This window comes from Anser anser (assembly GCF_964211835.1).
Source record: "Anser anser genome assembly, chromosome: 8".
Classification (NCBI taxonomy): domain Eukaryota; kingdom Metazoa; phylum Chordata; class Aves; order Anseriformes; family Anatidae; genus Anser; species Anser anser.
Window position 1 is genome coordinate 15,595,212 of NC_139728.1, and position 14,902 is coordinate 15,610,113.

Here is a 14,902-nt window from a genome sequence, read left to right on the forward strand (position 1 = left end):
CTCAGAAAGAGTATTTGTAAATCCACGGCTATTTAATTTTACTAATTGCATTATGAAAAGGCCAGAATGATTATCCAGGACCAGCCAGGTCCTGAAGATTCACGAGGAGCACTAACGTCTCCTCATCGCTGGTACTTCTGTAAACCAAAAGGGGAGGGGGAACCAATGAAAACTTAATTTATAAAATACAGCACACATTTCCAGATGCAAAAGATACAAAAGTTAATTAAATTACTTTATTGCAGGCCATCTGATGAGCTACGAAATTAACCTGTCGCAGAGATTAACATTTTATCCTTGTTGCAGTGTTCAGAGATAATCTGTTATCTCTGAAAGATGTCCACTCTCCCCAGCAGCATCCACCTTGCAAGGTTTTATCTAAAGCCCCAAAAGCAATCATGTACCACCACCGAAGGAGGTGCAACCTTCAACAGGTGATGATAACAAAGGGGCCATCCTAAGGAAGCTGCAGTAGCACAAGGGACCAACCGTGCAGTCGCAGGAGACATACAGTCCCACGGGCTTGTGTAACGCCACATGTGCCAAGTCACAAATCAGCTCTCAGTTCTCCATACCAAGCCGCAAGTGCTCTTCCACACCACCTTGTGCTGTTACTGATCTCCTCCCTTGTCCTTACCGCCACTGCTTGCACGTAACCTGCTGGTGAGACTGGAAGCACTGGTCCCATTCGCTGCTCTGCTGCCTGCTTCCTTAAAATCAAATTGGAAGCTGCTACATGCCAATAATACATAAGCACACACATTTAGGGGATGCTGGAAGTGCAAATGATTGGGTAGGGAAAAAAAAGCATAAGAAAAGGGAGTTTTTAAATAATCGCTTAAAAAAAATCAAAATAGGAAATGTGTGCTTAGAGTGCTCATATTAGTCAAACACTTTCATCCAAAAAATATCTCAAGATCCTCCCAATTCCTACAGTTAGAAATTCAATATATATTTGAAGTCAAAAAACAAGAGATAAAATGCATGTAATTTCAATGAACACAACCATGAATACAACTTAAGAAGACTTCCACAAAATAAACCAAAAAAACTTCCCCCAAGTAGCCCCTCACAGAGCTCCCGCTGGAAGAGTGGAAGGGAAGCTCCCAGGGAGATGCTGGCCCATTACACCTTCCACGGAAGGCTCTTTATATATTCTTTACACATTTCTCTCTACCTTTACTTCCTGGAGCAGGACGAAGAGCTTGTTTTGCTACTAGCCATTGTGATACCCAAAGCCCAGAAGAACTTCTTCCTCACGTTGCAAAAGCAGTGCCCATTACAAAAGGGCTATAAAGATGAGCCAGCTTTATTCACAAAAGAAGAAAACAAAGATTGAATTGATGGGGAAAATGCTTTCTTTGCAAGTGCTGATCGCTAATAGGTCTCTAGAAAAAAATACGATGGCAGGATTTGGTTTTGTTTTGAATTTTTTTTAAACCTTGTTGCTTCCTTGTAGAAATAAAATAGTAAATTATTGACTTGTTAAGGGTGTTGTCCTAGTTAAACAAATACACCATAAGTCTAGATAAATATGTTATTGCATTTCCCACTGAAAGATTTTCTTGTTTTATTTTTCTCGCTCACTTCCTGAAACAGATGTGTTTAATACTGACCCATGTTTACTTAGATAAGAAACCAGACTGTCATGAAATCAGGTTAGAACAGTGTGGATAAAAACAAAGTTGTTGTTAAACTAATAAATACAATTTTATTCAAAAGAGACACTCTACCTTACCACGTGTTTGGGATTTGTTCTTCAGCAACAGTTCTTTTAAAATTAATAATAAAAAAAAGTCCAGTGTAATTCTGGAAGATGCTCACATACTGCAATGTACCTCAGCCCTTCGCTGCAATACACTCAGCTGCTTTTCCTGGTCTTTCAAATATGTAAGCAAGAACTACTTTACAACACGAGCTGCTGAAATCACAAACAACATGAAAGTTACCCTTTCGGGAGCTCAGCTGGAATTTGAATTTAAGCAATGAAAACCTCCTCGTTTAAAATGCACAGTGATATTTAAGGTTTTGCACCTCTGGCCCCTGAGACCAGGTTTTCAGAGAACGTGCCACTCACCTCCATGCAGTGCAGAATTCAGCGCCGCTGGAGTGAGCACCTGTGGTTGTACCAGATGCACTTGTTCATGTTTGAAAATGTCTTTAGAAGTTATTGTCTCAAAATATCTACTTCGGTATTAGGACACTGCATGGTGCTGGTCCCTTTATGTATAACCACTACTGTTCCTAAAACAAGTAAGGTCTGACATTGCAGAAGCATGTCAGGACAGACAAATGAGCTGCAGCAATTACTCACTGAGTGCTAATCAGCTGATCAAGATAGTCAATAAAATAAATGCTGCCAGGCAGAGCGAGCTGCGGGTCTGCGTGAAGCCTAGTGCAGAAGGACCTCATGATCATGGCATGCATTCATGGCTAAAATGACAGAAGTTATGTTCCTTAAGCTACTTCTTTCTAGGCAGTTTCAGTTCAGTATGGGCGGCCACAATAAAAGACAGCTTGGCCAGAAAAAAAAAAAATCTCATTCTCAACTTTACCATTTTTTTCTGACAGACGAGGGAAAGAAAGACGTAATAGGAAGGTATTATTCACCAAAAATGCTTCTAATACATTTTTCTCACTGCAGTTTTTATCTAAAAGCTTCACTGCTTCCAATGTGTGGAAGACCATCTGCAGAACTGTACACACAAGAGCTGGATGGAGAAAGACAGGCATGGGAAGTTCTCTCGCATTAATTAAGGACATCTGAACAGTCTGCTGGGCTCACAGGCCAGCAAACAACAAGTGTCCCGAACAACAATCTGAGCCTAAGCTTTGAGTAAGATGATGCTTCTAGTCCTGCCAATCAAGGAAAGAGCCTTCAAACAAACTAATCTCTACAGAAGTTCAGGCACAAGATTCTGGGGGGAAATGATGCATATTTAGGAAAGGTAAGTCCAGCCTCAAGTTTCTCTTCCTGTGTACAGTGGGTATGTTTTAGAAGTTTCAGTTATTTTACCATCTTTGACCACTCCATTCAAACTTAATAATTAAGTCAGAGCTCTGCTGTATGCGGCAGTGGGCAGAGATGCCCACACGGATGAGACAGGGCAGACACGAGGACGGAAACAAGCAAAGCAGAGGTTATCAGGAGTGCGACAAAGCTGTAAAACACACAGGTAGCAAGAAAAAATCATGATGAGTTGAAAAAGTCTTTGGGTTTTACTCTGTGGCATAGGTGAACAAGAACCTAAGCAAAGATACCTCCTTCCAGCTCAGTTAGAGCAGCTCAGAGCAGCACCTCCGGGTGGCTGAGCTGAACTCTTCCATGTGGGGAGAGGAGGGAGCCCTCCCTGCCAGGTGGGTCACTGCTTTCCTGACACTGCAGACTGACTGCCACCATTCAGGGCATATGTTCATCAATCAGTTTTTCAAATCTCACTATCATACCTCAGTGCTAAAGATTTCCTGTTCTTGCAACGTCCCTGTTGTTCTGAGATAAATTGGTTTAAATACTGTTGTGCTTTGCGTTCAGCTTTATTTAGACTGGTTTAGCAATTGGAGCTGCTGCTAGTAATAGAAATCCTATCTGGCAATTGCAGCACTGATATCACCAATTTGCCATAAGATTCTTCCCTGCCATGTTTACTCTCACTTCTGCAAAGTGCTCAGGAGCTCCACATAAACATCTGGATTAGACTCCCAGATTAATGAACAGATTCTAAAGTAGTTTTTACCACAACACATCACATTACCAGTTATTTTCTTACACAAAAATTATGTCAATAATTACTCCTCTCCTAATGAACATCACATGATTTTTTTTTAAAAAGGAGCACATAAAATCTAATCTACAAGAGATGTTACATTATTAAAACATATCCTGAAATCAACAACGCTCAAAGCTCTATCATGACATTTTGTTCTTCACTGGTATTTACAGTATTACAGTTCTTATGTATTGCTCTGGAAATCAGCTTTGAAGTAAAATGATGAATAAATGAAGATTTATTATTACTATCCTTATTAGAGGGATTTTAAAGTCATTAGAGACCAACAAGGCATAATAATCATATTATATTCAATCTTCTCTAGAACATCTCCTTTGATAGGCCTGCTAACTCAATTATTTAAATATACATTACAACAAAATGCAGGGTGCCTTCTACAGTTTGGGATGAAACAGAAATTTTAATGTTTTGTTTGCTGTTAACCAGAATTTGTTCTTACAGAATTCATGGGTTTCGTGGTGCATTTCTTGGTTTTGAACATGAGGGATTCAAACGTACAGTGAACACCTGGCTCAAAGTGTCTCCTCAATTGAAAAGAACGTTAAAAGCTGGGGAAGAAATAAGGCACCGGAGCACAATCATAACCTGCAGTGACTTTCGGAAGTCCAAAAAAAGCCCTCACGGAAGTGTTGATCTCTCCAATAGTCATTAGACTTGGCTACAACCAACCACCAGCAGTGAAAAAAGGAAAAAGCATTCAGAGGCTCTGAGGAAGAGCAAAAGCTGTAAACTGCACCTCTCTGAGCAGCTCAGAAAATGTTCCCTGGATCCAGTGTCACCTACAGTCAAGCAAAACCCACTGGCCAGGAAAAAATGAAAATCCAGGCATAGTACACCTGGTAACCGTCTCCTTTTCTTCTGCAGAAGGTTGGATTAACCGTAAGACAAACATTCCAACCCCTGAGGACAGCTTTGGAAATGTTAAGTGATCTTCTAGACAGGCCACCTTCGGAGGGCTCGGAGGGAGGGCTGCAGAGCAAATACAAGGCTCACGGCATGCAAGTTGAGTGGCAACGAAAAGGCAGAGGGCAAAGCTGCAGCCTCGCTGGCACTAGTAATGCCTGCATGGCTTCTCTGCCTGCTTCTGCCCTGAAAGGAAAAGGAGAAAGCGTGGAAGGACTGGAAGTATGTTCACAGCAAAGGAAGGCAAAACTGCCTACACAGTAACGATGCTCTTCTGGGAAGTTCTGCAATGTGAGGAGAGGATTGTTATCCACGGCACAGAGGGCAAAAAGCTGCATAGCAGTTACTGATGTCCTTTCCACCCTTCCTTTCCCATGAAATCCTGTTCCATGACTTAGAGCTTACCTAAAATGAGAAGCCTGGAGACATCACCACTTACACAGCTCTGAGACTGCCTCAACGCCTTCTTCAGTTCAGACAATGAAGGATATTTCGCAGCCTCCACTACACACACAGCAGACCTTGTTCTCAGCAAGAATCCATCTTTAGCTTCAGCCACACAGGTCTTCTCCACTTACCCCAGCAAACATCCTCATTCTAGCTACGTTTCTTTTCCATCAGTAACAAGCTGGAACCTACTAACCCCAGGCTATGACTAACCCCCTTTCTCTGACCTCTGAAAAACTTCCACCATATTCAACCTTGGCAGCAGAGATGGTACGGAGCAACCACATGCTTGGCATCGCTGTAGGCTGGCACCAGCAGTTCTCATTGCCTACCTGAAAAACAGCTGCGATGGCAGTGACGGCCATCTCCTTCATTCCTTGGTAGGTAGGTCTTCTTGCTATTGTGAAGCCACAGTTATAGCAGCGGAGCAAAGTGAGAAAGCTCTTGAGAACCAGAGGAGACAGAGCTCACAGAAGATCACAGGAGCATCTGCTTGTCAGAGCACCCACTTGTGGAAAAGGATGGTGTGTGTAAAAGCTAGAAGTTTTTCCAGCTTTGTGGCTCTTGCTTTCTTTCAACCATGCATTACAAAAATCCTTAAGTGGCAAAAACACTCCCAGCAGCCTAAGGCAAAGGTAAGAGCAGAACTGGTGATAACCAAATCAAGTATTTTCATCTCTCTCCTCATTCAAAATGACCTACTTAATGCAAAAGCAGGGTGGAAAGCACAGTCCTTACTACTGATTCTTTTTGCAACTTGTCTGCAGATGATGTTCAAAGAAGAAAGAAGAGTACCAGTTCCATCTCAGATGCGAGGCAAGCAGCGAGGGGCAATACACTGTACGCCACGTCTTTCAGATGAGGGAAGGTAGCACCAGCACCAAGGTATTTTCCTTGAATCCCATCTTTGCTGTTCCAAGTGCTTCAGGATTTCCTCCAGTTACAAGTCATCTGAAGCAACCCTTGCTACTGTGAGCACGAGGCTCATACTTGCCACTTTTGCATAGGTGCTTTGTGACAGATTAGTCCCCAGATGTGCGCACTGCAGATGGCATACTAATTTTGCAGGACTTTATCAACATTGTCACTACGTCAACCACCTTCCCCCCTCACCTGCTATCTCTATTTCTTTTACTTCGCTGACTCCTACCACAAAACTACTTTTCTTACCAACTGACTCTAATTAATTCCCTTTCTGTTACCTTCTTGTTCCATCTGAGTTCTCTGCCACTCGCCTCGGTCTTGCTTAGTTGTTCCGCAGTTAAAATTTAATCCCTACAGGCTGTAGAGATGCTCTGCTCTTGGCCACTGGCTGGATGAGACACTTCTGTCCCTTCCAAGCAGTAAGCAAGGAAATGTTCAGTAGATCTTGGCACCTGGCAGTGGATGGGGAAAAGCATGATGAAGTATTGCAGTGTTCTCTACCCTTTGTTGACTCTCTGCATCCTCCCATATATCTGGGAACTTATTCTGCTAAGCTCTATCATCCTAGCTGCAATCACCTGTTCAAATCCAGCACGACTACGCTCTCTCCTTGCAGGGAGGTGGTTGTGAGAGCCCTCTGACACAGCGCTGAGTGACTTCCTCCTTGATGACTTACAGAATAACTGCAGATACGTTATGTGCAATTCAGGTCTCACGACAGGAAAGTTTAATAGAAAATGAAGCAGGCAGAATACTCTGGGCTGTCAGACCTACCTTATACCAAACAATGCAATTAGCCACTACAATTTCCAGCATGGAAGAAGGGGGATTAGGAACAGTACTGTCTCCTATGATAAATCTCTAAGCATTTGGCAAGTCCAGAAGATTGTTAACAAGTATGATAAAAACAATCTTAAGGTGTAATTTTCTTGCCTCTATCTTTATATCAAAAGTCCTGTTTGGGAACTATGCAAGGCATGATACACATGAAACTTGCCGCTTCCAGCCAGGCATCTAAGCTTCCTGGTGATCATTTATAGGTCCCAAAAGGATAGCAGTAAAGCCAGGCACCTCCAGCTCACCTTTCTTATTCACCCAGCTCCTGAGCTGGAGTCTGTCCCTCAGCAGCAAGGACGAAACGCGGCTTCTGTGCCCACTCTGGTTGCCACTCGACAAATCAACGAGTCCCAGACACCAATGGTAAGTAAACTCTGCTAAAAGAGGATCCGTCGCTCAACTGGATCTTTAACTATCACAAACTGCGTACCTAAACTAAAACATGTACCAGAAAATAGACGACTGCAGGCAGTATTTCTGGTATTGGCAGATTTCTGTAAAATAGGGAAGATTAACAGTCCTCAGAAGGATCCCAGAACAGCTAAATGGTACCGCTGACACCAGTCCAGCTCTGCAAAGTGGCAATTCTTTAAATCCCTTCAGTCTTCTTGATCTTCTGCCTCCAGAAGTTATTTTAGGTTTCTTGTCATTAAAGTTTGGATCTTCTGGCAGTTTAAAAATACTAATAATAATGCTGAGACACATATTGCCAAAACTGCTCCATTGCTAAATATTAAATAAAATATCGACTCAAATTCCTTTCAGAAACTAAGAGAGCTTTTTGTTCATGACAGCACTTAAAGCCTGTTTTAAATAAAACTAACATAACGAACTCATTTCCAAAACTGGCATCTTTCAGGCTCATGAAGGAGCACACATGGGAAAATAACATGCAGTTTAGGCTTGAAGCTTCCTGAACAATTTGTTTCTCTTCGGAATAATACTTCGGGTATTCTTACTTTGGGATCTATTGCTGGGAGCAAGCCAGCCCCCAGAAAGGTTGAAAAAGTAAAATATCATAGCTTTTGAAATTAAGGGGAGGTATTTTTTGCTGCTAGATGTGTCATACCCACTTCTGCACAAACAATTGCTATAAAAAACACCAGAGAAGAGAACTTTGGCATACTCAGTAGCAATGCACCTATTTTAAGAACAGTACCAAGTTGCTGTAGTCACAGTAAGGAGTTTTCAGATAAATATCTGGGCAGAACTAGAACTCTCATTTCTCAATAATCTTCCAGACAGTTCCTAATATTTTAAAAACTACATTACTATTTAGATCATTATCTAAAAACTACTTAGCCTGTACTTTCAGAATCTGGAGAAATAATCCTGCAGTTGACCATACATTTTATCTACAGACGACTTTTCCTTTCCCGATGCGTAAGTGCCTGTGATAAGACCCTGACCAGAGACCTCTGCCCACACAGTGCCGGGCAGTTTCCGTGCCACGCTCCCAGCCTCGCAGTACCACTGACTCCTTCCCAGAAGGGTATTTCCAGTCTCTCTGTACCTTCAAACCTTGTTTGCTACAGGATTCCAGCATTAGTGTTTTATTGCTTTACAGAACAATAGTACTAGGGAATTCTCTAATTTTTTTTTTTTTTACTTTGTTTTTAGTAGATGAGTCAAGCATTTTGGCACCTAATGACAAATATATACACGCAGACATATATATAAACATAGGGGGGTTGTGCAATCGGCTGTCTTTGAACTATCCTAGTACTTGAGAAGTTAAAGGCAGGGCAGTACTGTACGTCACTCAGAAGGTTAATCTGCCACTAAGGATTTCACCCCAACCTCTATTTCAGCTATCATGGCACTATCCCTTGAAGGGTCCAAGTGCGTTATTATCGTGATTTAGTCTAACATTTCCCTTTCTATTTTGTGAAAGGTTAAGACTCCCCAGAATACCTTCCAGACCATTTGTGATGTTGGAGAAAGGTAAAATCCCACACCACTTACCACCAAACACATCGCCGTTCTGATAGTTTTTCCCCTTCTGAGTTTCCTCTTCATTTTGAACAGTAGAAACATGCTTGGCTGACGCACAGCCCATAGCTTCATTCAGACAGCTCCAGCTGGACTGAACCACAAATCATGTCTAGAGACGCATGCTCATTGTTTTAAAAATAATCCACCTTCCTGCGTGGTTGTCAAGAGACTTTTACCTAAAAGACAGCATAAGAGAGAAAAATATTGAACTACACATATTGACAACATGGAACCGATAAATGCAGTGCTTCAAGAAAGCAAAATAACGGGGTTTGAGGAGTATGAAAGCACAGGCTGTCTTCATTCTCTTACATTTTTAAAATATACTCAGTAATACCTATCAGTACCATATGGGTGGAGTCAATCCTCAAGTCCCTTCCAGCCCTTCTCTTTAACCTGGGGCCAGAAGAAAGCAAGCCACACACAGATATGTTTCCCACCCACCCAGCTATTCCCACAGAGTGCTTTTCTTTTTTTTTTCCTCTTTTTTGAGAGAAGATGATAAGAAACTGGCAATATCTGCTTCTCCTACCCCTTTAAACAATCTACCCATTAAGCCAGATTCCTAAGAAAGTGTTTTGGTGATTAAGAGCTGCTAATTGCAAGTGTTCAGAGAAAATAACCCCCTAAATCAATTAAAGATCTTATGTTAATAGATGTGAAAGAGGACAGCCAGCTGTATTATCTTTTTCCTATGTGATCATTACTCTACCAGATCCGTAAAACCTCTGCTGCTCAAAAAGGCAAGGATGCCCATTTTAAGACAGAATAACGCTCCCTAAAGAACCCAGATGTCACATAAAATAAAAGGGAGGAGAAAAAAAGCTAGTTTACAGCTGCTCCGATGCACCCAGTCCCTGTTCCCTGCAGCCAGCCCTCCACGCACATTGCTCTGTGTGACAGCATCCTGCCTCTCATCCTTTTTTTTCCACCCTTCCTCCCAGATATATATATGCCCTGAGCACAACCTTCCCGTTCTCCCATCCTTCTCTCCTCCCTCAGCTCCCAGTGCTCAGCGGCACCCCGCTGGCATCCGTGGGAGGGAGCGAGCAGACCTCCTTGAGGAGCTGCCTTCCCTCCTGCAAGAAATGTACGTATCGTTTTGCCCTATAAGGTTACGTATGTTTTTTCAGCGAAAACCTAGGTTTCGCAGGAGCAGCCAGGATTAGCCTAGGGAAGCTCTCTGCTTGCTCAGGCAGTGGCCGAGGCCCTTCTCCGAGCTGCCTGCAGTCCGCTTGGCAGAGGCACAGACAGAGCCACGGCCCTGCTAAGAGCCAGCTAGTTCTCAGCATCGCCCCGCATGTCCCCGAGCAGTCGGCGCATGGACCGGGGCTGTCAAACCGCACTGCTGCGTGTGGGATTTGAGCTCCTGCTGAGGAGGTGTGTGCAGGTGTGGGAGACGGAGGAGAAACAGCAGACTGGGAAGGGGAACAGCTACCTGATCTGCAAAGCCACATGCAGTGCTCATTTTCTTAGACGATGCAAATTTACTTGAAGAAGAGAGTTTTTAAGGGAGCAGCTAAACATCACGCTGTAAAGCCAGCGCCCCTACCAGGGAACATCGGAGCGGAGTTACCGAAACGCTCATTCAGCCACGCGGGTCCCACCTCCTCTGTCTGTTCCCCCCGTGCCCTGACATCCACCAGGGCGAGCAGCCGCTCGGCGACTTAAACCATGCGCGCTTCACCACGTGCTGCTGCGCTGGTTTTGGGCAGGGGATGTTTGGGGGGGGCTACATAAACACCAAGCGCGCAGAAAATTGAAGAGCACAGAGCAAGCTGCAGCACTGTGCAGACATCTCAGTTACAGCAGGGATTATTCAGCTCCAGGGCTTTGCCTCTGCAAAAGGGCAGATAAGGGAAAACAGTGAAAAATGTTAGAACAGGTTTTGCCTTAATCACTGATTAGTGCCCAGGAGGGCGATGGCCCTGTCACCCACGACCAGGTGCTGCAGAAGTGAAAGGGAGCAAAGCAGCGCAGAACAAGAACATCTCAGGCTAAAGCTCTTCGGGGAAGGAAGGAAAAACCGACCCCAGCTACATCTCCTGCGGTACCTTGGTAGCACACACCTGCCTTCCTAAAAATACGGCCCCGTTGGAAGGCAGGCTGCGATGGAAGAGAAGCATCACAAATACAGGAACTGATAGTTTTTATCTTTTGCATTAACAGTAATCACAACAGTGTCTGAAAAGAAATACACGTAACTAACACTTGGATACTGGGCGGCAACTTCTGGTGCCAATAAATAGGGCTAAGAAAGCTCTTCCGAAACGATCTCCCACACACATATCCGGGTGCGTTGCTGGGACAAGCATTAATACAGTGCAGCAAGACAGATGACACTGCAAAGAAAATCAGCATTAATTCTACAGAAGAGAGAGAAAATCCGTGACACTCTAGCTCTCTTCAGCCTTTCCTGTCCCAGCAGTGGCAAGGTTCGGGAATTGCTCCAAAATGAGGTGCTGGTCCCCACCCAGTGGGCTGCCCGCTGATCCTTTTGGAGATGCAGGACTTGAAATGGCAGCAGAATAACGCGTCCACGTGGCCTCCTCCCCCACTTCTTCTCAAACATAATTTTCCCTTTTGTCTTCCCAAGCGTTTTGGGGGCACACAGATTTTAGAATAAAAAGCGCAAGAAAACCTCCAACCATTTGCCACTCATGTTCACCACCCACCATCATTAATTATCAAGATTTGAGAGGCAATTTACAAGCTCTGATCTGCAAAATGCTAGTGAGAAAAACCTCTTAGATCAAAAGCGTCTACACCACCCCCAAACAAAATGTGGCGGCTTTACTATTAACATCTTCGGTGCAGGTCAAGAGAAGGTGGCTGTACTGACTCTCAGATGCTGCATTTGGTCCCCAAAGTTTCATCTGAGTGCTTTCAAAAGGGGAGCTCATTATTAGGGTAGATACTGCCATTGGAAACCTTAAGCAATTCCCTGATATCAGATGGAGGATGTCCAGTGTTTTGCAGTAAATGAACGTTTATTCTTCAATTACCAGAGGTGTATTTGTTTTTTGTTTTTGTTGGTTTTTTTTTTGCATTGAGATAACCAATCTTTCGTCTTCTTCAGGTTGCAGATACATCTACAAGCTTCTTTCTGTGCTGACCACACAGGAAATTGGGTTAAAATTTCACAAAACCAAAGAGATCAAAGCAATGAGCTTTGTGCAGCTGTGAAAAAAACCCCTAAGCTACACAGGAAAACCACCCTAACTTTTCCTATAACACAGCCGAGTCCAGGCAGAACCCAAGGATTTAACTTACTGCTCTTAATTATATGTATTTCTTATAAGAAATAGGTCTACTTGGCTTTCAAGTTATTTTTTCTAATCAAAGAGAGCAGCACCGTCTTCTGGATTTGCATTCCACAAGGGTCGTTGGAGGTTAGTACCACAGTCCCTCCACTACCATATCCCTCTTCTTCACCTCACCCACCTGTGCCAGAAACGATGGCTTTTTATAATTGTTTTTCAACTGCCAAAAGACATTTTGAGCCAAAGAGAGAGAACTTTTGCCTCTGAAGTGCACCAATGGCCTAAGGGAGGAAGAAGAAAAAAAACACACAGAAGCTCTCTTCCTCCTTCTTCAAATTATTCAAGCCAGCATTGCTGGTGGATAGCAAAGCAACACTGAAAATTAAGCCGATGAATTACTAAATGAGAGGGGTAAGGCTACAGCAGAACAAGGGTGGCAGATGCTGGAGCAACGCCTTGCAGAGGCAGGAGGGGAAAAAGAAAAGTCAGGAAAAAAGGAAGAGTGAGTAGTGATGCTCTGTTGCTTTGAGCACATGGCCACAACGTACTCGCTCTGCCTGCTGATATTACTAGCCATGAAATTAAACATTTCGTCCCTTCCATGAACTGTTTGCCCCATGATGCAAAATTCCTGTGCTTATTCCTGCATTTTAGTACCATACTGGAAACATGCTGTTCTGGCCAGCTGGGTGAATGCAGCGGTAATCTTGCTGAAAAGAAAAAGAATGAGTGCAGTGCTATAAAATTAATAATGCACAAGGAAACAAAGAGAAAGCGCACCATGTTTGTACAGCATTTTACTCGACCTGCACTAAAAATACCATCAACAAACTAACCAGACGCAGCCAGTCAGTGGGACGGAGGTGGAACTGACATTTGAAATACACTTGGCATGTATCCTCTCTTGCGAAGCCATGCTCAGCAGAAATGATAGTTTAACCAGTCACATTGCAAAGGACAAACAAGAAGACTGTGACTTGACAGCTGAAGAGATTGGGCAGAAAAATCACATAAGCTCACTTACCTGGCTTTTCCTAGCAGGGAGGTCCTGGCTTGAATGAATGCTAATAATTAGCATCGCCAGGTTATTATAAGACAGACTTTGTACCACTGAGGCTAATATTACCACTTTTGTGTGAAAAATTAGTGTTTTTTTGGTTTGTTTGTTGGTTTTTTTTTTTTTTTTTTTTTGGCAATCAGCATTTCTCCAATGCACAGTTCTGATGTGTGAAAGCAACAAGTGTTTTCCATACAGAGCAGCTCTCGACAGCAATGTGGTACTTGTGGGAGTGTTTGCTCCCCATTCAGTCTCATAAGGGCAAATAGTAGTAGTGAGCCCCTGGGATGAGATTTCATGCACAGTAAAATAGAAACAAGAAAGGAAAGGGGAATCGCATCGCAATCTTGCTCTGAGTTCATATGGGGTGGGTTCAAGTGGCAGCAGCGGGAAAAGCCCTGCTACCCAGGAGCAAGTCACAGGACCTACAGCTTTTGCTTTTTCTATGTAAAATTAATTTTTTTCTGTTGTTTTTCGAAACCCCAAATACCTTAGGAGAAGCAACAGGAAGATTACCACCATTACAAAATGCGGTTCAAACATCTAAATAATTCTCCTAGAAAGCAAGGGAAAAAAATAACACACAAAATATTGAAGACAGACGAGACTTTGCAAGACTATGGGCTGGGAAAAACACCCAGGAGACAGTATGTTTCTAGTGAGAAAGTAAGCGTGTCATACAGCATATTTCACCTGTACAGCTGTTTCCTTTTCCACATCTGTCCCAGTGCTACAGCTCTCTTTACCGCAGTAGATGCTGTTACTCTCCCAGGATTTGCAAAGAATCAGGACTTTTCTCCTACGTTCTTGTCCTCCGCAGAAAACAAACCCTTTTCATTAAAAGAAGGAGTACATGAAAATTAAGCTGCATTTCCCACTTCTCTGTGAGCAATTGCTACATCTGCTATGAAGACATTACAGAATTGCAGTGGAGACCCTTCCACAACAGAGAACGCATTCAGGTATGGCGTTTTGCTATCAAACACATTCAGAGCCTATTTCAGAGCTGGTGGGTTTCTGCAGTATCTCAGTCCGTTACACAGTACTTCCTTCAGGTTACAGTCAGAGCTAGCTGATTGAAAAACCAATACAACACAGCTTGAGGCACCTGATGAAAGGCAACAAGACCTTTTCCATTGACAGTTGATGGCCTGAGGTCACTTTCTAAAACTCAAGTTTCAGGGAAGAAAGGTTGTTTTGTAATTTACTTCCAAAGGGATTTCAGAAACAGACTGCTAGTGATCTCATTCCAGCTAAGCGCGCACGTGCAATGGGAGATACTAAGCAGGACTACGGAAAAAACAGTTTCAATTCTTCTTATTACGTGAGTTTCCTGATATCTAAGCATCATCTCCACTGTAATGGGTAGGGTGCCCAAGCGCCTCTAAAGTATAAAGAAAACCAAGAATAAGCTCAGCTCTCCTATTTAATTTCATTTCTGTCTTCATGGCTTAAAAGCAAGATATGGTTTACTGAGCAAGATATAAGAGAAAGCCCTGAGGTATCGGAACAGTGATTTATGCGATGTTCTGTACACATCTAAGCACGGGTCTGAACATCATTTCACTTTTGAAAATTCCTCTTGCTTTGCCTAATTAAAAACAATTTAAAGATGCAACTATTACACCTAGCCAATCAACCACATCATTTAGGATTAAACTAAAATAAAATGATACTATATCTGTAGC

At 43.0% G+C, this 14,902-nt stretch overlaps 1 protein-coding gene across 1 annotated transcript in view; it reads right to left on the reverse strand.

Moving 5' to 3' along the window:
• The window catches only part of LOC310903603 (uncharacterized protein C1orf21), a 105,935-nt gene that overhangs the window by 56,669 nt on the left and 34,364 nt on the right, over window positions 1-14,902 (reverse strand). Inside the window, exon 2 of the mRNA XM_083847153.1 lies at window positions 8,865-9,070. Within this exon, the coding sequence (XP_083703279.1) occupies window positions 8,865-8,958 (94 nt within the window). The 5' untranslated portion in view covers window positions 8,959-9,070. The remainder of the gene's footprint in view (window positions 1-8,864; window positions 9,071-14,902) is intronic.